The following is a 22,828-nucleotide window of genomic DNA, read 5'->3' as shown; positions in this document are numbered from 1 at the left end:
AGGCTTCGTGCATCTCATTAAATACAGGTAGAAATGTATTAAGGGGGAGGGAGGAGAACCCACAGCTTTAAAAAAAGTATCAAAAAGAGACAAAACGAGGTGCAGAGGCTGTCTTTGGCTGGAGCAGCACCACAGGGACAGAGCAGTGCTGAAAACTGGCCCGTGGTTGAGGGAGGGATGGAAGGACAGATACAAGTGCCACATATCTCCTGGGGTCACCTGGGGAGTGGTTGAGGAGAGAGGAAGCCAAGCTCCCAGCCCTTGAATGCTCATCCTAGGACACCCCCACCTTGCCCCACTTAACGGCACTGAGACCCAGCACTGCCAGAGTAACACATACCAAGGGAGAGACAGCCTGGCACCAAGCTTGGCTCCAAACCAGCCCAGAGGAGTCACCCGGACCCCATGAAGGACCTGCCTTCACAGCGTGGCTGGTGGGAGGGAGGGGGAAATGCTAAGGAGCAGGGCTGGGGGCAGGCAGGGACAGGTGACTGCCCCAGCCTGTCAGCACCGTTTGAGGCAGGGTAGGGGTTACCTGGGTGTCCGTGCTTCAAAAAAGGATAAAGGGTAACAGCAGGGGCACAAGGCAGAAGTGGAAGCGGTCGTGGGCTTCAGGAGCAGCCACACAAGCCTCCAAGGGTGTTTTTCTCTCTGTTTGCCTCCCAGCATGGTACTAAAAACACTCTGTGTATTGCTTGTCCACTTCCAAAAAGAGAATTTCACCAAGTTAAGAGGAAAAGCAGCACCCATGCCCCAAGTCCTGCTGCTCCACCCAGTGAGGAGCTCAAGTTGGGAAGCACCAGACTCCTTCCCTGGCCTTAGGGAAACATCAGATGTGAGAGAGGGACTGGAAAATACCTTGGGAGCTCATATCTGAATGCCCTGGGACTAGGGCAGAGGCCACGAGGAGCCCAAGCTGTAGGAAACCTTCAGTCCAAAGAGCTGTGGATAAAAAGAAGTGCCCCTCCAAAAAAGGGGGTCATGTTCACAGTATGAGCTGCAGCACCTGGGGGCACAGAGGCAGGATGTGGCCCAGGGCAGGCAGAAGACCATGGTAATGTCATTCCCAGGTGCTTTTGAGGCCCAGCCTGGTTGTGGACATACAAATACCCAATTTCTCAGCCCTTTCTCCAGGCGGGTGGAAGCTCAGCTTGGTCCCCCAAACCAGTTTATGGCTTTTCAGCACCAAGAGGCAGCCCTAAAGGGGTGCAAGGCAGAGTTCTTCTCTCCACTGCATCCCAACGACTGACAGGGCTGAGCCTGAGTCCACCAGCCCCAAGGATGAAGCCCTGCCCAGAGCAGCCATCACTTGCTGGGAGCTGGTGAAGACCCACCCCAGGGAAAGCATCACCACCAGCACCTCTCCCGGCCCCGTGCCCGCCGCTGGGGTCAGTGCAGGACCTGCTCCAGCTCGTACTTCTCGCAGAACTTGCTGGTGAAGGGCAGGCAGGTGAGGTACTCCACCCAGCGCCAGTTCACGGGGTAGACGTAGAGCCAGACCACCAGCGAGGCGAAGAGCCCCAGGAAGACCAGCAGGGAGACGATGATCATGGCTCGCTTGCGGTACTTGTCCACCGTGCCGAAGGTGATGTAGGGCAGGAAGGCGAAGGAGAGGAGGAGGCCGCTGAGGAAGCCGAAGAGGTGAGCGATGTTGTCGATCCAGGGCAACAGGCCGCAGACGAAGAGGAAGAGGACGATGCCGAAGAGGTTGAGGAAGGCTTTCCAGGGTTTCTCCAGCACTTGCCAGCTCTGGAAGAGCTCCACGAAGAGGCAGGCCAGCAAGCCGAACTGGGATCCGGCAGGGCCCACCTGCAGAGAGAGAGGAAGTCACGGCTGGACCCTGGGCATGTCACCCCACCCAGTGCCCTTGAATCCCTAGGGACCATCTCCTCCCTTGCTCCTGCAGGGGTTGCACTCGTGCTGGTGTGGGGCTGACGGGTGGGAGCCCTGGCACAGGAGGAAGAGGAGGGGAGCGTGGCGGTGCTGTTTGGGCAGAGCTGGTACTTTCCATGACTCAGCATCACCTCCTCCCAGGTCACAGCCCCCCGTGGCCCCATCCTGACGCACCCCAGAGGGGATTAGGGCTCTGGGTGTGATCTCATTTAAAGCCTGGCATGGTTTCATTGCCAGCAGATTAGCCATCTGCCCGCCTGGGGACCCTGCACGCACAGCGGCATGTGGCCACGTGTGACCCGATGGCATGTGCAAACCCAACACATGGGGCAGGGATCATCCCCTGCCGTGGGGACACCAGCCTGGCATCCCCCCCGCCAGAGGCTGAGAGCTCTGTGCTGCAGCTCTCTCCTCAAAGCTCTGCCAAGACGGAGGACAAGTGGGGGTGTCCTTTGGTCCCCAGAGAGATAGTTCTGTTTGGGGTGATGTGGGCAAAACCCCTGCCCTCACCTCTGCCCGGTATGGCAGGAAGATGGCACTGGCCAGATTGCCTGTGATGCCACTGAGGATAAAAATGATGGAGATGCGATGCCAGCCTGCCAGCTTCTCCAGGTCCCTCAGCACTGTCATCTGGAAAGTCACCGACACCAGGCAGTGGATGATGCTGGGGGAAGAGAGTCTGCATTAGAGACCCCTGCCCGGACAGAGCTCCTGTCCAGTCCTCCCACCAGCTGCCCTGGGCCTGAGACACCTTCCAGAACACCCTCCCACCATGTGTTGCTGTAGTCTGGAGGGGTCCTCCCCTCTTTAAACTCAACCCATCTTGGATCAGAGACCATCCCAATGGACTCTCTGGTCCCCAGATCCCCATCCCCACAGACTCTCTGGTCCCCAGACCCCCATCCCCACAGCTCACCCAGCATGCAGGAACAGGGACAGCCACAGGCGGTAGAACTGGTCGGGGACCTCTGGGTTGAGGAAGGGCAGGAGGCCACAGACCTTGTCCAGGCAGTGCACCTGTAAAGATGAGTGGGGCAGGGCGTGATGGAGGACTCGGCCCACACTCCAGAGCCATAGGGGAAAAAGGATGTGTCACAGGGACACATGGCTGGAGTTGCCACATGTCAGTTGTGGAGGGGCTCTGGGTTTGTGTCTGGCATTTGCACTGTCAGATGTTGGGGATGGAGTGACCAATCATCCTCAGGAGATGCTGAAAGGTCACTTTCCTGCTCGGGAAGTGCCTTTCCCAAGCACACTGCAGCTGCCTGGTTGAGGCTGGCTGAAGCCCTGCATTTCCCCCAGCTCCACACCAAGGTGGTGAGCAGGCAGCATAGACCCACACAATCATTAAGGATGGAAATGACCCCTTGGGTCAAGTCCAACCACCAACCAGACACCATCATGGCCATTAAACCATGTCCCCAGGTGCCATGTCTATATTATTTATTAGAACATCTCCAGAGGTGGAGACTCCACCACCTCCCTGGGCAGCCTGACCACTAAGTAAAAGAAAATTTGTCCTCATATCTAACCTAAACCTCCCCTGGCACAACTTGAAGCCACTTCCTCTCATCCTGCACTGTGCATTCTCCCTGCTCACACCCATTCCAGGGTACCATGAAAGCTTTTGGCATCAGCAGGACAATGTGTGACCCAGCTGCTGGCATCATGTCCCACGTCCCCAGCCCTGCTCACCTGTGAGCAGAGTGTGGCCTCCTCGTGGAAGTAGCCGTGCATGAACTCGCAGTACTCCCGCGTCGTGATCTCGCAGCTGGGCAGAGGGCGGGCAGAGGGCGGGCAGAGGGCTCACTCGGGGCAGAGCCTGCTCCCTGTTCCCCCAAGCATCCCCCTCTGCTCCTGGCAGCCACCACTGTGCTTCACCCCCAACTAAGGCTCTGTAACCATTCTGTCCCCACTGGCACAGCTCCAGACATGACTCGAGAGAGTCAAGTCAAGCCCAGTCCAGGTGCCCCCATCACTGTGACCCACCTGCCCTTGGTGCCAATGCAGCAGGGCCTGCCCTTGATCTGGCAGTCCAGGTGGGCAAAGCCTGTGTGGTTGGTTTTGGTCTCATAGGTGCAGATCTACAAAAGCAGGAGAGAGAAGAGCCTGGTCAGGGCCAGCCCCAGGCTCTCTCTGCAGCCTTCTGCCCAGCTTGTTGCCTGTAGTGATTTTCACAGAGACTGCCACCACGATGCCACACAGACTGTGGTGGCATCAGGCTCTTACCGGCCACTTGGTGATGTCATCTGGCCACACATGAGGTGGGTTGGATGCTGGCTCCTCACAGGTCCTGTCAGAAAGACAAGTGGGGAGTCAGGACAGGTCTTGCTCAGCACATTCCTCCTCCAGCCTAGTAAACCCACTTGGACACAGACAGCCCCAAGATCTGTCCCTCCCCCTGGCTAGGGAGGGATCGTGCAGCTTGGTGTCCTACAAGACCCCTACAGTCCCTACATCAATGTCCTGCAACGTCACAGCTGAGCCCCACAGCACTCATATCCCTCTGACAACCCTATCAATGCTCCCCTGGCAGCACCACTCCAGCCCAGCAGAGCAAGGCAGGTAGGGACCAGTGCAAGACAACAGCACTCTTCAGCCGTGTCTCCAGCTCACCCATTGCTGCCATTCAGGACAGACTCCACCTCAGTTCCTCCACTCATTCTCTCTTATCACTCTTCTGTGGTGTTTAAGAGCCCCCAGCCCCTTGAACAAGAGAATTCCAGGTGTCCAATCTGGAAATAGCCTCAGGAAGCACCCCCACCATGTCCCATACACAGCTGGGTGACTGCAGTGCCTGTCCCCAGCTGTCACTCCTACCTGGGGTCCTGGTGACACACAGCCCCTGATGTCCTCTTGTCACCCGAGCCCATGGCTGGTGCGTTGGTGCTTGGCCACTTGATGAACGTTGCCAGCGTCTCCTGGGTGGGACAGGGATGGAGGCCGCAGCAGTGAACGCACAGCTCTGACCCTGCATGCATCCTGCCCTGGTGCTGTTCAGGGCAGAGGTGGTTTCCCCTTCCCCCCCAGTGAGCCCAGCATGTCCCAGTCCCATGGTGCCAGCACGCACCGAGCAGTCCTGCGGCAGGGTCTGGATGCAGCCGGAGTTGTCGTTCTGGACGCAGCAGCCGGAGCCGCGCTCCCGGTCCCTCTCCCGCTGGATGAGCCTCTCCACCTGCCGGTCCTTCCGGATGCAGGGGGAAAACTTGGCTCCCAGGTGGATCAGGTCGATCTGAGAGGGAGATGTCAGTCCAGGGGGACACAGCATCCACACCCCACACTTGCCCCCAGGGAGAGCTCAGCAGGGGCATGGGACCCCCACAGATGACAGTCCCAAGTCTCTATTACCCCAGTGGGAAATGGAAGGTGGATGGGAAGGGGACAGGATCTCTTCTGACCATCCCACTATGATGCTGAAGCTCTGAGAAGTGCTGCTGAGTCTCCAGCCTGGAATGGGACCAGGCAACAGATCCCAGAGGGGTGGGGCCACTGAAGGCTGCGGGGCAGCAGGCTGGGACGTAGGGTTGAGCTCTCTTCCTGGGAGCACCCCAGAAGCCCTCTAAGTCAGGGGAGAAGTAGTAGAGGCCAGTGGAGGGCAGACTGCTGGGCCAGGGAGCAAGGGGTGGTGACAGATGTTAGGAACGAGTTCTACATTATGAGGGTAGTGGAGCACTGGAACAGGTGGCCGAGGCCCCTTCCCTGGAGACATTCAAAGTGAGGCTTGGTGACCTTGGGATGACCTGATCTAGTGGGGATGTCCCTGCTGACTGCAGGGGGGCTGGACTAGATGACTTCTAGAGGTCCCTTCGGGCCCAGGCCACTCTATGATTCTATGGCAGAGCTCTTACCGAGCTGGGCCCAATCCAGAAGTTTTCCTGCTGGATGTACTTAACACTCTCGTAGACACCTTTGTTCCTCAGCACCTACAGAGCCAGAATGGAGTCAGCTTCCACCAAGTGGACCGGGAGTAGAGAGTGCAGCCCCCTCTCCTTCCATTCATTGAGGGCTGAGCAGACCCCTTGGCCATGGGGAAGAGCTGCTGGATCCCATCAGGAAGATGGGAGCAAGAGCAGCTCTGCCCCCTGCACCCATGGCACTGCATCATGCCATGGACCTCCTGCCCCAGGCACTTAATGGAGCTTCTCGCACAGCATGAGCCAGCAGCACTCCAAAACGCTCACAGCCCTAGCAAGGACCACAGCAGCCTGAGGCACTGGCGGTCACGTCCCCCCAGGAAGACAGATGCCTGCTCTTCTCTCCAGCCTGGGTGCTAAGGAAGCAACACAGCCAGCTGCAGGCTCCCAGGATTAACCCCAGGGAGAGGCTCATGCCTCCAAGGTGCTGAAGGCACCGCCCAAGACACCAGCCTGGCTTCCCTCAGCAGCTGGCTGGCGTTTGAATGCAGAATGGGTTTGGTTGGAAATGACCTTTAAGATCATCAGGTCCAACCATTCTGTAGTTCTACCAACTCTGGTGCTAAACCATGGACCTCAGTACCACACTTCTGCCTCTTCTAAACACCTCCAGGGATGGGGACTTTCAAAGCTGAAAGGGGACAGGCCTGGCCAGTAGCTCTTAAACTTACTAACTCTGTCGTCACGTGCTGGGCGAAGCCGATGGGAGCGATGCCGTAGGTGCCAATGACCAGCAGGGTGATGAGGATGTGGACAAAAGTGATCCAGTAGGTGAAATACGGCCTGGGGAGGAAAAGGACCCAAAATCAGAGCAGGTCAAGGAGGGCTGAGCAAAGGGATCCTCTGCAGACCCCCTGAGCATCAAGGCCACACACACACATCCAAACTAGAGCTGGGGAGCCCCGAGGAGCTCTGCACCTGCCCCTCACCGGTGGCTGTCTGTCATCTCCAGCTGCGACTGCACGATGCTGCTCAGGCTGCGGCGGTAGGTCCTGTTCAGCCACTTGCCCACCACCCCCAGCCCATAGTAGCGTTTCTTGCGGTCGAAGGCGAAGTGCTTCACCTTGGAGGCGATGCGCTGGCCGCGCCGCGACGCCGTGCCGCCGGAGCCCGACGCCAGGCGGACACCCTCCTGCCTGCAGAGACAGGAGAACCTCACCATGCCTGCTGGCACCGACCAGCAGGGAAATCCCACTGCATCCAGCCCCACGGCTGTGCCTCGCTGCTGCAGAGTGCCAGAGGAGGAGGGGGATAGGGGTTAGAGGCACCTCTTGAGGAAGTGCCCAGTGCCTCATGACAAGGATGGATGGGGACATCCTGACTGCAGCAGGGGACCTGGGTAGCCTTGGGGGCAGAATCAGCTGAGAGCTGGTACTCACGGGGTGGGCTGCTCCACTTCGGGGGACACCCTGGCATCATCCCCCACCGGGTGCATGCGTAGGTAGGTGGCTGACAGAGGCGGTGACTCGAAGACATCGTCAGGCATGGAGTAGGTCTCATCATGCATGTCCATCTGGAAGGATGGAGACATATTCTTGGATGTGTGATGGGTGAGAAACCACCTCCTGCTTGAGCATGCCCATCACCAGGGCAACCTGGCTCCAGAGTCAGGGGAGAGGGGATCCTCACTGAGGTCCTGCACATCACAGGGTGTGAAGCGCACATGCAATGATGGCATTGCTCCCTGCCACCCCCAGGGAGCATCACCAAGAATGGGGCTCCACAGCACTGGGCACAGAGGCCACTGATGCCCCTGCTCCCAGGGGCAGGGTGAAGCACTGACATGAAAGTCCCCATCAGAGCCCTGCTCTGTGTCCAGCCCCTGTGCAGAGGCACCAGGACTCCCCCTGTCATGGAACAGCGCTTGCCTTACTGAAGAAGGAAGAGTCCAGGGTATCAGCAGCATCCACTATGTCCTCATCCATGAAGCTGGGGAACAAGAAGCTCCTCTTGTTGCTCCTCTGCTTGGGAGCCAGTGGCTCCAGGACAGAACGTCCCTTTTGCAGGAGAGGCAAATGAGGGTCAGCAACCAGAAGCCCTCCAGTTTTAGCAGCACTGAGGGCACCTCCCTCCCCAGAACTGAGTACCAAGCATGACATCCCAACAGGCTGCCATATCCCCCTGAATTGGAAAGGCAGGTGGCAGGAGCTGCCAGCAGACGCTGCCTCTAGCTCCTCAGAGTTGGACCATGAGAGGTGAACTCTAAATCCTCTGTTTGGTGCTGATTCCCAGAAACCTGACCCTGAGGCCTGCCCAGGGCTCCCCAGTGGCTGGAAAGTCACTGGAGAAGCTTCAGCTGCAGCAAAAGGCCTCCTGACTCCTCAGCGAGGAAACCCAGAAGCTGCTTTTTTCTAGGGATGTCATGCAAGGCAGTTCCACTTTGGTGGCCCAGTTTCAGCCAAAGTTCTGTGTTTAAGCAGAACTTGGGTTAAAAACCACCAACCTCCCACCTCAAACCCATCCTGGAGACACAGAGAGCTCTGTGAAAGCAGAAAGCCAAGAGGCAGAGATGCTGGGTGAGGGACAGAGCTGAAACCTGACTTGGGAAGAAGATGACCCTCCCCCCCCAGGTCCTCAAAACTCACACGGAGAAGGGCTGCAGCTGCCTTGAAGCTCATGTGGGCAACAGATTCCCTCTTCCTGCGTGGCAGGCGGCCGTGGCCAGAGCGGATGCTGTTGAAGGATGCCAAGGAGATGACGCCAGGAGTGGAGGGGGGCAGGACATGGTGGGGTGTGTGGGGACGGTCGGTCTCGTCAGGGTGGCGGAAGGGACGGCCCCTGGCCAGGGGGTCCACGATCTGGAGGAGGTAAGAGAGGTGTCAGTGCTGGGAGAGTAAGGCTGGGAGCTGGACCCCAAGCCCCGAGCTCTACCTTGGGCATCTTGGTGGGCTTTGGTGACTCAGTGCCTTGGAAGGAGGGCACCTCCTGGCTGGGCAGCTCCATGTCGCGATAGGCAGGCTTCAGCTTCCCGTACCTCATGCTGCAGTGCTGCAGGCTCTTGCGCTGCCACTGCTGCCGCTTCCCCTCCCAGTCGCTGCTGATGCCAAACCATTGCGCCGTGCCCCTGCGCACACGATGGGCATGCTTGGCACCCAGCTGGTCCCACCAGCCCAGGTACTGCCATCCCACCCTGCTATACCCTCCAGCAGATGTCTCAGCCCAGTCTGCAGCAGGGTGGTTTTCACGTGGCTGTGGGTCAGGAGGAGGAGGGAAAAGGATACGGCAGAAGGAAGAAGAGAGGAAGGGGAGGAAGAGGAAAGGATGCTGCAGAGGTTTGCTGGCCTTCAGGTCTCTCTGGAGTTGTGCTCCACTGAGATTTGCACCTTGCACAGGACACTGCATCAGCTCTGGGCTGCATCACCCATCCAGCTCAAGGTGCTTGAGAAGGTCCCACATAAACAGGGCAGGGAAACGTCCCCAACATACAAAACAATGCTGTGAACATGCGCTGAGCAACCCTGCTGCAGGACTCATGGTTGGACTTCACGACCTTAAAGGTCTTCTCCAAGCAAAGCAATGTTATGATTCCACAGTTTTCCCCTGGCAGACACCAGTGGATCAAAGCAGATCCACACGACACCCTCCACGATGTTCCCGTCCGAGCTCCAGCTCTCCATCCTCATGCCAATCCTCTGCCCGTATCCACAACACCCCGACGGGGAGGGACTGAGGGATGCCTGCGGTGACCCAGCCGCCGCCCGCCCTGCCCTCCCGCGGCCGCTGCCAGCTCTCACTTGCGGATGCTCTGGGACAGGGAGGTCTGCCGGCGGATGCCAGGCTGCCGCTCCGAGTGCGGCTCCTGCAGGCTCTTGCTCTTGCGGTAGATGGGGACCTTGGAGGGCTGGAAGGCAGAGCAGGGCGGCAGGGATTAGCTGGCACGGGGAGGTCCTCCGGGGATGGCAGCTCCCCGAGGCCAGCATGGGATGGAGGTGGGTTCCCATCACTCACCTCTTTCCGAGCACCCTCCTCCTCTGCCTCCCGCGGCGGGATGACGATGGAGAGGTTGGGAGGCTTCTTGCTCTGCAGGCGGCTGCTGCCGGAGTGGCTGCCCCCGTTCTTGTCGCCGGCTGACATCCTGGGCCGGCGGCGGCTGGCAGGCTGGGACAATGCAAGGAGTCAGCCAGAGAGGAAGCAGTATCTCCCCAGGAGCTTGTGCGTTGGGAAAGGTTGGGTCCCAGCCCCAGCTGGGGGCCTCCTCAGTGGGATCTCACCAGCTTCAGCTCCCTCAGCCACTGGCCGTACAGCCCAGACCTTGCCACCATCAAGGTGTGCCCCCGAAAGTCTGCACCCCTTCGCCACGTTTGAGTGGGCAGGAGGGCTTCCATCACCCACCTGCTCCTAGTCCCCCAGGACCACCAGCATCACCCCTGCACCCGCTGGAAAAGAGGGAAGGATGGCAGGAGGGACAGGGTCAAAGAAAGCATCCTCGTTACATGCCTTGGGGACACCTGGGTTTCAGACCCTGTCAGGATGCACCTGACCAGCTCAGCACCTATGGGAGACATGGGGGAATTCCTGCCAGCCCTGGCCAGGCTCATGGCACACAGCTGTGGCTCTCAAGACACTGTGCTCCCCTGGGTTTGGCACAGCAAGGGAGCTCCTGGGGGGTCTGCGAAGATCTCACCTTACCTCCGCAGCTAGGGAGGGAGGGAACACAGCCAGGCAAGGGTCATGGAAAGCCCAAAAATACACAAATCACCTGCTCACCCCTGCATGTGGGGAAAGGCTCCTGTTGCAGTAAGAAGGGCTGTGCCAGCCTGTGCCACCACTGGCTACAGAGCTGGCACCTGCCATGTGCTGGGGTGCCCTGTGGGAGGGAAGATGTGGGACATGCCCCTCCAGCATGTGCTTGCAGATATCAGGGTGGGAGACTGAATCCTCCTTGGCAGCTTGTGCAAGGAGGGGGAAGCTTAACAGCCAAGAGGGGGTTATAATTCCTTGGCCAATCCCCTGCTGGGGGTCCCTGAAGCTTGAAGGAAAGGTAATCCTATCCAAGCACAAGGAAGTGAATCCCAGATCCTGTTAGGGTCTACGGAACATCTCAAAGGGAAGCTCAGTCTCCTCTGCTCTCATATTGTCCCCCTCAGCCACATGCCAGTGCCCAGGGGACCCACACAGGTCTTGTGAGCATCCCTTCTCCTCCCAGCACAGCCACGGCCATGGAGATAGTGCCACCTGCTGCACTCACTGCATGCAGAGGGCACCAAGCTCTGCTGTGGGCTGGCCACAAGGACCAGCATCCCCATGGAACCTGCTCCCAAGGGGAGCTGGCCCTCTCCATCCAAGTGGGACAGCAGAGTCCCTGGGAGGAACAAGGTGTCCCACTGGGGCTCCTCTGCTGCTGCTCACTGTGCTCAGAGTTCAGCAGCATCAATGCCACACATGGCATGGCCCTTCTCTCTGCCCAGGACCCCAGTAACCAGCCCAGCTGTATAGCCTCATACCCCACTCTGCTTTGGTGGTGCTAAGGGTGCTCCAGAAGTCAGCTGGGCAGCTGAGACCCCCCTGATCCCCTCTACAAGAGGGCGTTCCACTTTGGCAGGACATGGCAGAGCAGAAGCAGGCACAGGGGCACTTTAGTAGCTGCCCCAGCACAACTCTCCCCTCAGACCCCACCACAAAGCCTGGCTTTAACAGTGTGGGGCCCCACAGCTCCTGGGAAGCAAAGGAGTCCAGAGCAAGCTGCCTGGGGACATGGGACCCTGGTGTCAGTGGCACTACAGAGCACTGCTGTCCTTCACCAGCTCCTAGGTCAGGTCACAGGCTGCTGCTCCTGCCTTCTCCTGCATTAAAATGTGACACTAGTTGAGGTACCACAGAGCAGGAGTGGAGTGAGACACTGGAGAACTGTGACAGGGGGAACATCAAATGCAACCCAAATGGTTGTTCCACTGAAACCCCTCCCATGAAGGGCAACCAGCAGGGTCCTCACTCCTGAATTAACCTCACTCCTCTCCAGCCTTGGCAATAAATGAGTTCTTAGGATGCAGATGGGAAGATGCGAGGAAGCCCTCACATAAATGGTGCTAGGACCAGGCAAGATATTGCTGCATGCAGTCTATGACCTCAGGCTGCTTGAGGCACCTTGACTGCCTCCCCTCCTCCCCGAGGGCAACAAAGCAGCACCCCTAGGTGCTACCAGCAGCTCAGCTGCTGCCTCACCCTTCACTGCCATAAAGCACCAAAACTGGGAGCAACCAGCCCCCAAAATTCTCCTGGGGTCTGAGTCAGTGCCAATCTCTGACAAGGTCTCTCTACCTCATAAGAGTGGCAGGGATCCCACGCAGCACGTCCTGATGGCAAACACCTGCAGTGGCCTTCCTCTTCCTCCTCCTCCTCTGTCCTTCAGGCACAGGAGTCCTGGGGCACGAGTTTCAAACTCCTCCTGCCAGGGAGAGAGGATGGAATGGAAAACCAGGTGAGAAGAACAGGAGCATCCCGGGTGAGGGGAGAGCTGAGCTCAACAGCTTCCCCAGCTATGCAGATGGGGCTGCTGATGGCTGGGCATCAGGGACACCAATCAGCCACTGGCACAGGGCAGCAGGAGGAAGAACTGTTCCCAGCGATGCACCCTGCTCTGGTGGGACAGGCAGGGAGTTTTCAGCCGCGCTGCCAGGCAAACTCTCGGGAAGCAAGGCAGGAAGAGCGGGCATGGGACCCAGAGCCTGGCTGAGGCATTTAAGAGCTGCTGGGCTGGGACAATGCCAGCCAGCTGGTCCAGCCCCAGCAAGCAAAACTTTCCATCTCACTGGCGAGCTGGAGACACTGTTTGTTTTCATCCCTGGGCAGCCAGTGATGAGCACAAGATGCCAGCTGCTCTGGAGAGACTGGGATGGGAATGCACCAGGGTCAGAGCGAGTTCCAGGACACCCTCATCCTCCTCCAGCCCTGGGAAACAGCTATCAGTGTTAGGGTCTGACAGAGCACAGAAATTGAAAGCAAACTGTTCAGAGGTGCAAGGGGACATGGTGCTCCTGCATGGCTCTGCTGCTACACCCCTAGCACAAAATCCCACCCTGAACTGCTCCCATCACACCCCAGGCAGCCTTTGGCGAGAGCCTCCATATGCCTGTCGGTGAAGCAGCTTTGCAGCCTACTTAGAAGCCTGCTCTTGCTCCCCACCAGATCCCCATGCAGCGTGAGTGGAGGGATGGACCTGGTCTCCCCTGGGGTGACAGAGCTCCCGGGGGAGCTGATGCGGCCCAGTGGGCACCTGCCACGGCGGGCACCTGCTGCCCCCAGCCACACGGTGCAGCTGGAGCAGCTCCCACGGCTCTGTGTGCTAACGCAATAGCTGGCACTGAGAGAGAGGGGGGAGGAGGAGGGGAGCAGCCCCCATGGGCTGAAGTTCCCCTGGCCACATGGGATGGTGGCACAACCACCCCTGAGCACGGATCCCGTCTCATAGAAGGTTTTACCTCATGCCAGCCACGGAAGTCCCCCAGGCATGGTGCTGGGAAGGGGTTTTCCAGTTCCCCCCGTGTTTGGCGCTGGCACCCAACCCCTCCGGTGCTGGCACCACTCTCGCCCAGCACAAGAGCTCAGCTGGTTCTCAGCGTGGGAACAAGTGAGCGAGCTGGCATCTCCATGCAGAGCAAACTCACGATGAGCTCAGCCCTCTGGCTCCTCTTCACCCCTGGGTCCCCTTCACCCTCCTAGCCTCTGCACAAGGAACTATGCCACCAGGAACATCGCTCTGCCCAGCAGCACCGGTGCCCGCTGCCCCATCTGCAGGGCACAGCCTGCTCCCCAGCGAGCTTCAGGCACTCAGGGTGGACATGGTGGCTCTGCCCAGGGGACAGGAAAGAGAAGTGAGAGGAGACATGCTGATGTGGTGGGAAGGGCTGTGCGAGTGCTCTGATGTGGAGACAAAGCAGTGACAGCAGCGGGGAGGTGACAGACGAAGGACTTGACACAGCACATCCTCAGCTTGGTTGGAGCTGGGCCTCCAGCTGGGAGAAGTGTCCCTGGCCAGCACAGTGTCACTTTGGGCTGGAAGAGATCTCCAGGGAGAGAGGAAAATGCACTAGGGACACTGCCATCACCTGCAGGGGCACAATAAATAGGCAGGGGGTGGCAAGGGGTAACCTGACGTGGTCAGTTATAAGAAGAGATCCCCTACCACCACCATCCTCCCTCTCCAAGCTATCTACTGAAGCTCACCAAAGGCTGACACCCAGCAGCAAGGGATGTGACCCTCGCTCCAGCAGCAGTGGGGTGGAGCCTCCATCCCCTCCCAGAAAGGCAGGTATGTTGAGGTCACTGGTGAGCAACTGGAACAGGTTTTAGTCTTCAGCCAGGCAAGGCACAGGGAGGGCAAGCAGGGCTGGCTCCTAGCCCTGGGGTGAATCATGACAGACGCTGACCCAAGGAAGCACACCCAAGGAGGAAAGGGATGGAAAAAGTGACATGGCTTGTCCAAGGGACATGCTGGGATGCTCTCAGCAACCCAAAAGGACCATCAACAGTACCAAGCAGCAACCTGCAGAGCAAAGCTGGGGACAATCAAACACAACCATCATATGAGGCACCAGAGACAACCCTGCAGAGCAGCCCTGGTGGGAGGGGGCTGCATGCAGGGCACAGCAAGTGCAGGAAGGCTCAGAGAAGGATCAAGATCACTCTTCCCAAGCCTGTTGATGCTGGCAGAGACAATGTTACCACTGCTGGAGCAAAAGTGCATCAGGCTGGAGCAATTAAGCTGGGAGGAGAAAGTGGCTCTGAGCCACCCAATGATGCAGAACCCCTGTGAGCACCCAAGCGCCCATGACATCGAGCACACCAAGCCCCTGCTCTTCCCTCTCTATCTCCACAGGGGTAAGAAAGAGGTCAGTGATGGCACAGAGCCCCCCAAACCCCCTGCAGCCACCACCACTGCTCACACCCAGGGCTCCATTAGGCAGAGGAGCCGCTGCTGCATGCCCATAAATGATTCACAAGCACGTTAAAGACCTCTCAAGTCTGCAGCCTCGTTAAAAAGTGCTCCCAGTTATTAAGAGCCTGGGATGGGAGTGCCAACGGGTCCAATCCTGCTGAGCACTGAGCCCCTTGCAGACTCACATCCCAGCAGAGAACCTTGAGCAGCTGCCCAGCACCTTTCCTGCTTCTGCTTCCTTTCAAAAAGAGCTTTCTTACCACTCTCCAGTCTCAAGTTTCAGGTCTGAGAGAAGCAGCCCAGCACAAACAGCTCTTGAAATGAAAACAGAGCATTGACAAAATAAAAAGCACAACCCCCCACCTCTGGCATGGGGATCTAAATATCTTTATCTTTTCCTTTCTTCTCAGAAAGCCCAGCCCTGAGTGTGCCTCAGACCCTCATGGACCCACTGAAATGGGGAGACCTGAGCAGCACTGACCCCCAAGCTGAGGAGCAGCCAGGCTCTGTCTGCTGCCTCCCTCCTCTCAACCTCTGCTTATTTCTGGTGCTTTGTGTATTTAGGCTGTATTTACACCTTAAGGCACCACTGCAGTAACCCTCCTGTCGCTGAAGGACTTCACGTCCCTGTGCAGCCCCATGCCAGAGCACAGAGCCCCCCCAGCCCACTCATGGCCATTTCACACAGCCTGATTTGTTCTCTCCCTCCACTGCAGAGGAGGCAGCTCCATCTTCTCCCTGCGTGTGCCAACCCCACTGCAACAGCACTGGTCAGCAAATCTTCTCCCTCTGAGCCTTGAGAGAGCACTGCTGCATTTCAGGGAGTATTTTAAGCTGCTCCCTCCCTCTCCTGCATTACTAAGGCACATGGGCAGCACTGACCACCTGCAGAAACATCCAATTGTTTAGGCTGGAAGAGACTTTTAAGGCCATCCACAGTCCAACCATTAACCCAGCACTGCCAGGCCACCTCTAAGCCATGTCCCTCAGCACCACAACTACACAGCCTTTAAATCCCTCCAGGGATGAGGACTTCACCACCACCCTGGGCAGCCTGGGCCAGGGCTTGACAACCTTTCTGGGGAAGAAATTTTTCTTAATGCCCAACCTAAATCTCCCCTGGTGCAACTCGAGGCCCTTTCTTCTTGCCTCCTGCTTGTTACTTGGGAGAAGAGACCAACCCCCACCTGGCACCAGCCTCCTTTCAGGGAGTTGTAAGGAGTGAGGTCTTCCCTCAGCCTCCTTTCCTCCAGGCTAAACAACCCCAGTTCCCTCAGCTGCTCCTCACAGGACTTGTGCTTCACTAGACATGCTCCAGCACCCCCATGTCCCTTAACTCCCCTCTCCAGCAAGAGAGGGCACAGCTGCTGGGGGGTGGCGAGGGCCCAGCCAGTGCCAGGTGTGCAGCACACCCCTTGCCCGTGCTGCCATTAGGAAATCCTCTCCTCCTCTCCACGGCAGGCAGGACGTTGGGCAACTTTGCAGCAGGTTTGTTCAGCCTGGGCAGGCTTGGAGCTCAAGGCACACCCTGGAAGGAAGCAAAGCTGCTGGGAAGATAGAGAGTGCTGGCTGGGGGAGGGGGGTGCTGCGCTGGGTGCTGCTGATAAGGGCAGAGTCCTGCCCACGGCTGGCAGGGGAAGGCAGGAGGCTGCTCGCACCACTGCACAGGGCAGCCATGTGCTGGTGTCCCTCTGCCAGGCTTCCATCACCGGCAGCCTGCGAGGCCCCAGTCCCTCTGGCAGCCCTGGGGGATGCTGCTGGGATCCGAGCGGGGTGGGAAGGATTCGCCTGCAAGATCTGCAAGCAGGCAGAAGGAGCCACACAGAGGATTTGCTGCACTGTTTCCCAGCATCGTTAGTTTTTATCAGCATGACACCCTTGCAGTCCTGGCAGAGCAAGTGTCAGCACCCAAAGGTTCCCTGGCCTGCTGGGATGCAAGCTCCAGGGAGCCAGAGTCCCTCTGTGCCACTGCCCACCCTCCCCATTCCCCTTCTCCAGGAGGTCACAGAATCACAGAGGGGTTTGGGCTGGAAGGCATCTTTCAAGGTCACCTAGTCCAACCCCTCTGCAGCTAGAGTAGGTTGCTCAGAGCCACAAACAACCCAGCCTGGAGTCATCTCAGAGATGGGACAACTTGGGCCAGGGTCTCACCACCCTCAGTGTAGAAAACCTCTTCCTTCTATCTACTCTATCCACACCCCCCCACCACAGAAGACCCCAAGGCATGTGGCACTGCACAAAGCCACCCTCTGCTTCCTGCAGAGCAGATGCACTGGCCAGGGCAGTGGGTGCTGCTAGCAGGGGCCATAGCTGCACAGGAGGACCCCCAGCCCACTGACCTGTTCCTTGGGCTGGAGCCCAAGCCAAGTGGGGACCATGCACATGGAGGCTTTGAGTCACTCCAGCAGCTTCAGGAAGAGCAAAGGACAATATCTCCAGCAGTAACACATGGGGGTGACTGTCAGCTGCTCCCCAGCAGCACCACAGGCAGGGCTGCACTACTCTGCAGACCCAAGGGGAGCTCCTTTTCAGGCACCACACAGACTCCCCAGGCCACTAGGATTGATTTAACTTGGTTTCACCTGAGCACTGAGCCATCACTCAGAGCTGCTCCGACTCCTCGCTATCTTGGCTTACACACGGGGTGCATGGGCACCACGGTTTGAGTGCTTTGGCCCTGCCTGTGCCTTTTGGAGGGGTCCCAGGTTGCTGTTTCTCAGAGCCAAGTTGCTCAGCCTGCCTGCCATCCTCACACCGCACTCTTTCTCACTTCCCTCTGCCAGAGGATAGTGGGGATGGGGAGGGGACATTTCTATTCTTCCTCTGGTTCTTCTGCAAAACTCATTTGGACAGCAGCTCTCGGTGCAGGGGCTCAGGGCTGGACTCGCAGACTTCCCCAGTCCCACGCTGTCTGTTTCAGAGAGCTCCAGGCTGGGATGAACGGCCCAGGTTAGAGAAGAGAGTTCCCTGGCCATGAGCTCTGAGCACCCCTGCAGCACGTGGGCTGCGGCAGCAGGAGGTGGTGCTCAGCTCTGAGCACGAATTGAGCTCTTCCCAGGCACAAGATGAGCCCTGGGCTGGTGGGAGGATGAGCCCCCTCAGCAGAAGCTATCTCTGGGAACAGGCTCCTTATCTCAGCAGGGCCATCTCAAGGCACCACCAACACGGCTGCTAACCCACGCAAAGGGTACTGCCCAGATGGTCCGCAGCAGCCTCCTTCAAACCTTCTCTGGGACCAGTAGCCCCCAAAAGAGGGAACAAGAACCTTTGGGTATCCCTTTATGCACCTCTGCTGGCAGCAGGCTTGGACATTCCACTCAGCCTCAGTGCTTTCTTGGGCCCCAGGCCTCTCCCTGCCCACTCCTCTAAGGAGTGGCTGAACAGGACCCAGTCCTCAGCCTCATTCCCTTTGCTCTCAATTGCCACCAGACCAGAAGCACCCAGGTCCACATCCTGTCAAGGAAAGCCCATCTGGGAGCAGCTCATCCCCATCCAACACGTCCAGCACGGGGAATCCTGTGCTCACTGGTTCCTACAGAAACAGTGTGGTGCTCTTCCTACACCACAGCATCACCACAGACTCTTTGCAGCCTCTTGGCTGCCAAGAGCTGGTGGTGGAGTCTCCCCCATCCTCCTGCCCAGAGATTCTGCACCCACAGGGGTGCCACCCAGCTTGCTGCAGGTGCTGGAGAGGCTGGGTTTTAGGGAGCTGTCTCCAAGTCCTCCCCAGCAGATCTGGGTTAAGCCACCATGTGCATAAGGCAGCTTCGCCCATGGAAAATCCTGGTGCCAGCAGTGTGGTGCCAGTCTTGGCAAGACTTCCCTGCTCAGGCCACAGAGGAGCTGAGGGAAGGGCAGGACACTCCAACACCAAGCATCAGGGCTTTGCCCCAGCTGCCCTGCAGCACTCAGGCATCTGGCCCTTGGGCTTACATGTAGCAGGAGGTCGCTCTCAGCCGTGCCCTGGCATTCCTGCAGGCTGGAGAATTACAGGGATAACCACGTCAAATCCAAGGCACAAGCTGCCGCGTGATGCATGGGGAGCGAAGGCATCTCCACCATGTGCCAGCAGCAGCCCAATAGCACATTAGGCACCTCAGAGGGCACCAACTAGATCTCTCCTGCCCTGAGCAAGTCCTTCGGACCAAATAACTACAGAGAATCAGCCCCCAGGATGGGAGCAGCAGGCAGGAGCATCCCATCAAGGAGTGAGGGACATGCAGGGCAGAGACCATGTCCCTCCTCCAGTGGCTGATTTCTCCCTCCCATCTGACAGCAGCAGCCAGCTGAGGAGCATTGCTGGGCACTGCCGTGCTCCTTCCCTGCCCCCTGCCCTGCTGCAGCCCCTAGCACCATGGGTATGGAGTGAGTCAATTGCACCTACACTCCCCCATCTTGGTGTACGGCTACAGAGCTCCACACTCTCTGACTCCTTTGTGGCACTTCAGAGGTGAGGAAGCTGTGTGTGGCACTGTGACACAATGAGACTCACTGCCTTCCCACTGCCCTGGCAATACTCAGAGAGAGGGACACCTCCACCACCCTGCAGCCCAGCAGCAGGAGGCAAAGCAGCTACAAGCACCACTGCCAACAAGTTGAGGAGCAGAGGCTGCTTAGAGGCTACAGCTCAGCTCCAAACCAGCCCATTTTCTTAGGATTACAGAATCAAGCAGGTTGGAAGAGACCTCCAAGATCATCCAGTCCAACCTAGCACCCAGCCCTGGCCAGTCAACCAGACCATGGCACCAAGTGTCTCATCCAGGCTTTGCTTCAACACCTCCAGGGACAGCGACTCCACCACCTCCCTGGGCAGCCCATTCCAATGCCAATCACTCTCTCTGCCAACAACTTCCTTCTAACATCCAGCCTAGACCTCCCCTGGCACAGCTTGAGACTGTGTCCCCTTGTTCTGTTGCTGCTTGCCTGGCAGAAGAGACCAACCCCACCTGGCTACAGCCTCCCTTCAGGTAGTTGCAGACAGCAATGAGCTCTGCCCTGAGCCTCCTCTTCTCCAGGCTGCACACCCCCAGCTCCCTCAGCCTCTCCTCACAGGGCTGTGCTCCAGGCCCCTCACCAGCTTTGTTGCCCTTCTCTGGACACCTTCCAGCACCTCAACATCTCTCTTGAATTGAGGAGCCCAGAACTGGACACAGCACTCAAGGTGTGGCCTGACCAGTGCTGAGTACAGGGGCAGAGTAACCTCCCTTGTCCTACTGACCACACTGCTCCTGATCTAGGCCAGGTATTATTATACATATTGTATTAGGTACAAAGCTCTTCAAAAGGTGAAGATTTTATCATCCCATCATTTGTGAGCTCATATAGATTGCAACAATTAGTTTTCAGCCCCCACTAATTGACTCCTTTAGTGCACAGCCCCCGCCAGCACCAAGTCCATGCTCACTTCTCCAGGCTCAGGACCCTGCAGAGTTCCTGGTGACTGTGGGAAAGGTGGAAGTCTTGGGAGCCCTGTGCTGGCTTGGGAGGCTCCCAGACAGGGTTGCTCACAGAGCAGACAAGGAGCAGGCAAGAGAAGGCCAAGTCTCCTCCTTGCAGAGTGTGACACACTGCCATGGATGCTTTAGGACAATGGGTCCAGGGCTCCCACTGCCTTCACAGCCCCCTCACTGGCTGGTTCTCCATCACCTGTCCCTCACTTTTTTGGCAATGAGTACTGCTCTGACTGCAAGTTCCTCTCGAGGGGAAGTGTAGGGATGTATTCAGGGGATCCCTCTGCTTCACTGATACAGAAGTAAACAAAACTCAGGTTCAAAAGACAGCCACATGCTTGTCTTTCAGCCCAGTCCAACCAAACACCACCTGAACTCCCCAGCTCCCCTAGAGCATCCCAAGGAGCACAGCCTCAGTATGGAGTCTCCTTCTGGAGCTGCCTGGATGTGTTCACGTGTGGCCTGCCCTAGGAGAACCTGCTTTGGCAGTAGGGTTGCACTAAATCATCTCCAGAGGTCCCTTCCAACCCTCCCATTCTGTAATTCTGTGACCCAGCTAGGTCAGATTCACAGCCCCACACTCCACATCCTCATTTCCCAAGCTGCTCTCCCAGCATCTGCTGGCATCCATTGTTCCTCCTGCCAGCATCCACGCTCCACCAAGCACTTGCATGTGCATCTGAGAGCAACACCAGGCTCAGCTTCATCTTGCAGAATCAGTACTGGGGTGGCTGTCTCAGCACCAAACCCCACTCCCCCCCAAACTGTGGTTTACCCTTTCCCACCCCCGGGGCTCGCAGCACCTGCAGGTGCAGTTTCCAGCGCAGCTGCAGCGGTGCTGGAGGACGCGGGAGGGCTGCTGAGGCGTGCTTTGGTCACCCGCTGAGCAGCGAGCAGGAGCAAACCAGACAAAGGGCACCCCCCACACCAGCAACCAGCGATAGGTGTCCACCACCTCATCAGCTGCAAAGGAACTCAGAAGGGGCAGGTGGGAAGCCCAGAAAGCCACTTGTGAAGCCAGCAGTGCCAGAGCAGGCTGAGGCAGCTCTGTTTTTCCCAGGCAGGCACAGCTGCAGTTGAACGCTCCAGCTTGTTTCAGAGGTGGGTCATTCCCAAGCTGGTTATTTCCCGCCTGGGAAACAGGCAGGAGCCAAAGGACACTCCTTCAGAGGGCACAATGGAGCGTGGAGAGCCAAGCGGCATTTCCCCACTCAGGACAGCCCTGGGAGCTGTGGCAGGGTGTGCTCCTGATCCCTCCAGCTGGGCTGGTGTGCTCACCCTGGAAATGCCCAGGAGTGACCCCTCCGGGAGCGGGGTGCACACAGGCAGGACGATGTCCCGGCTCCCCGTGGCCTCACGGCGGGAAGCATGACGCCACTCTGGGGAAGAGGGCAGGCACTTCCTCCTGCCGCGGGGACACAGCGCAGCCTCCCCGCTCCCCTTTCCCCCAGCAAGCATGGGCATGGGGAGCTGAGCAAGAGCTCAGAGCACCATGAGCACCACGAGCCGGCAGTGGGCAAGCCTGGAGGGACAGCCTGGCCCTGCTGACTGGCAGCAGGACAGGGCAGGACTGGGATAAAGCTCAGCCTCGCTCCTCTGCTCCAAGGCTATTGAGCACTACCAGCAAAACCCCAGGTGGCTAAAACATCCACGCCCGCCCAGCATCCCAGGATGCAGGGATGGATGCGGGATGACCGGACCCTCCTGCTCATAAAGGGCTTTGTTTCTTGGCAGAGGGCTGCCGGCAGCAGCCAGGCAGCACGTGCGAGGCTTTAAACCAAACCTCAGACCGGCAACAACAACAAAGCCCCGGCATCGGCCGGCGGCCATCGGGAGGAGGATGCTCTGCTCGGATAGAGCTGGAGCCGGCAGGGATGCAGGCACCCTCACCTGCCCTCGTGCCTGGTTTCGAGGTTGCTGCCACTTCCCAAAGGCTCTGCCAGCCCCACTAGCCTGGCACGGGGAAAACCCACCCAACAAAAACAAAACCGCACGCCTGCTCCTTATCAGCCCATCGGCCCCAAAAGTAGGTTAGGGCTTTTCCACCCCAGACTGGGCAAGGGGAGAGGGCAGGCGAGTGGGCCGGCCACCCCCCTGCCCCAGTTTCCTTTCTGCACAGTTGGGTCATCCCGCTGGGACATGCACCCACTTGCCCCCCCGGGAGGAAGAGGAGGAAGGAGAGGAAGGGAAAGGTCTCCCCGAATTCGCCCGGGCTGCTCGCCCCAGAGGCACCAAGAAGGGTGAGGGGCACGGCCGCATGCTGGCAGGGGTCTCCGTGCCGCCCGCAAAGGCCCCGGGCGCAGGGGCAGGTGCACAGCCCGGCGAGGCCGACACTCAGCGGCAGCACTCGGGAAGGGGCCGGGCGGCAGGCGCGGGGCGGAGGAGGAAGCTGGCGGGACGCGGGCGGTCACACAGCAGCGACAAACCGGGCGGAGGCGAAGCAGCCCGGAGGTACCGGAACCCCCCGCCCCGCTCCCACCCTCCGCCCCGCTCACCTCGGCCGCAGTCCCGAACCCCAACTCCGGTGCTCGAGGTCCCGCCACTACCGGCCGCCTCTCGGCGCCGCCTCCACCTGGGCCGGGCGGGGCCGGGGCTCAGGGGCGGGGTTTATGGGGCGGGGCTTGCTGGGGACGGCGCCTCATTGGGGCGGGGACGCACTGGGCGGGGCTTAATGGGGCGGGGCCTCGAGGGGACGG

At 58.8% G+C, this 22,828-nt stretch overlaps 1 protein-coding gene across 1 annotated transcript; it reads right to left on the bottom strand.

The window, feature by feature from the left end:
* Positions 1-17: 17 nt before the first annotated feature.
* On the bottom strand, positions 18-22,715 carry RHBDF2 (rhomboid 5 homolog 2). Its single transcript, XM_064150953.1, has 19 exons — positions 22,628-22,715; positions 12,066-12,192; positions 9,756-9,905; positions 9,542-9,648; positions 8,679-8,871; positions 8,393-8,605; positions 7,676-7,804; positions 7,204-7,320; positions 6,737-6,936; positions 6,479-6,590; positions 5,742-5,816; positions 4,964-5,125; positions 4,714-4,814; positions 4,123-4,186; positions 3,883-3,977; positions 3,589-3,664; positions 2,810-2,910; positions 2,404-2,557; positions 18-1,809 (listed from the first exon to the last, which is right to left on the bottom strand). Exons 3-19 carry the CDS (start codon positions 9,879-9,881, stop codon positions 1,390-1,392), a joined length of 2,445 nt encoding a protein of 814 aa, XP_064007023.1. The 5' UTR covers positions 9,882-9,905; positions 12,066-12,192; positions 22,628-22,715; the 3' UTR covers positions 18-1,389.
* Between the last annotated feature and the right edge of the window lie 113 nt (positions 22,716-22,828).

Source organism: Pogoniulus pusillus, chromosome 11 (genome assembly GCF_015220805.1).
Source record: "Pogoniulus pusillus isolate bPogPus1 chromosome 11, bPogPus1.pri, whole genome shotgun sequence".
NCBI classification, from domain to species: domain Eukaryota; kingdom Metazoa; phylum Chordata; class Aves; order Piciformes; family Lybiidae; genus Pogoniulus; species Pogoniulus pusillus.
This window is presented reverse-complemented; position numbering and strand designations above follow the sequence as displayed.

Bases quoted from the DNA above. Each gene is read 5' to 3' on its own strand.
- RHBDF2 (XM_064150953.1), bottom strand. From the start codon at position 9,881: ATGTCAGCCGGCGACAAGAACGGGGGCAGCCACTCCGGCAGCAGCCGC. The intron at 9,649-9,755 runs GTGAGTGATGGG...TCTGCCTTCCAG, and splicing joins AGGAGGGTGCTCGGAAAGAG to CCCTCCAAGGTCCCCATCTA. The intron at 3,665-3,882 runs GTGGGTCACAGT...CCCTCTGCCCAG, and splicing joins TGCATTGGCACCAAGGGCAG to CTGCGAGATCACGACGCGGG.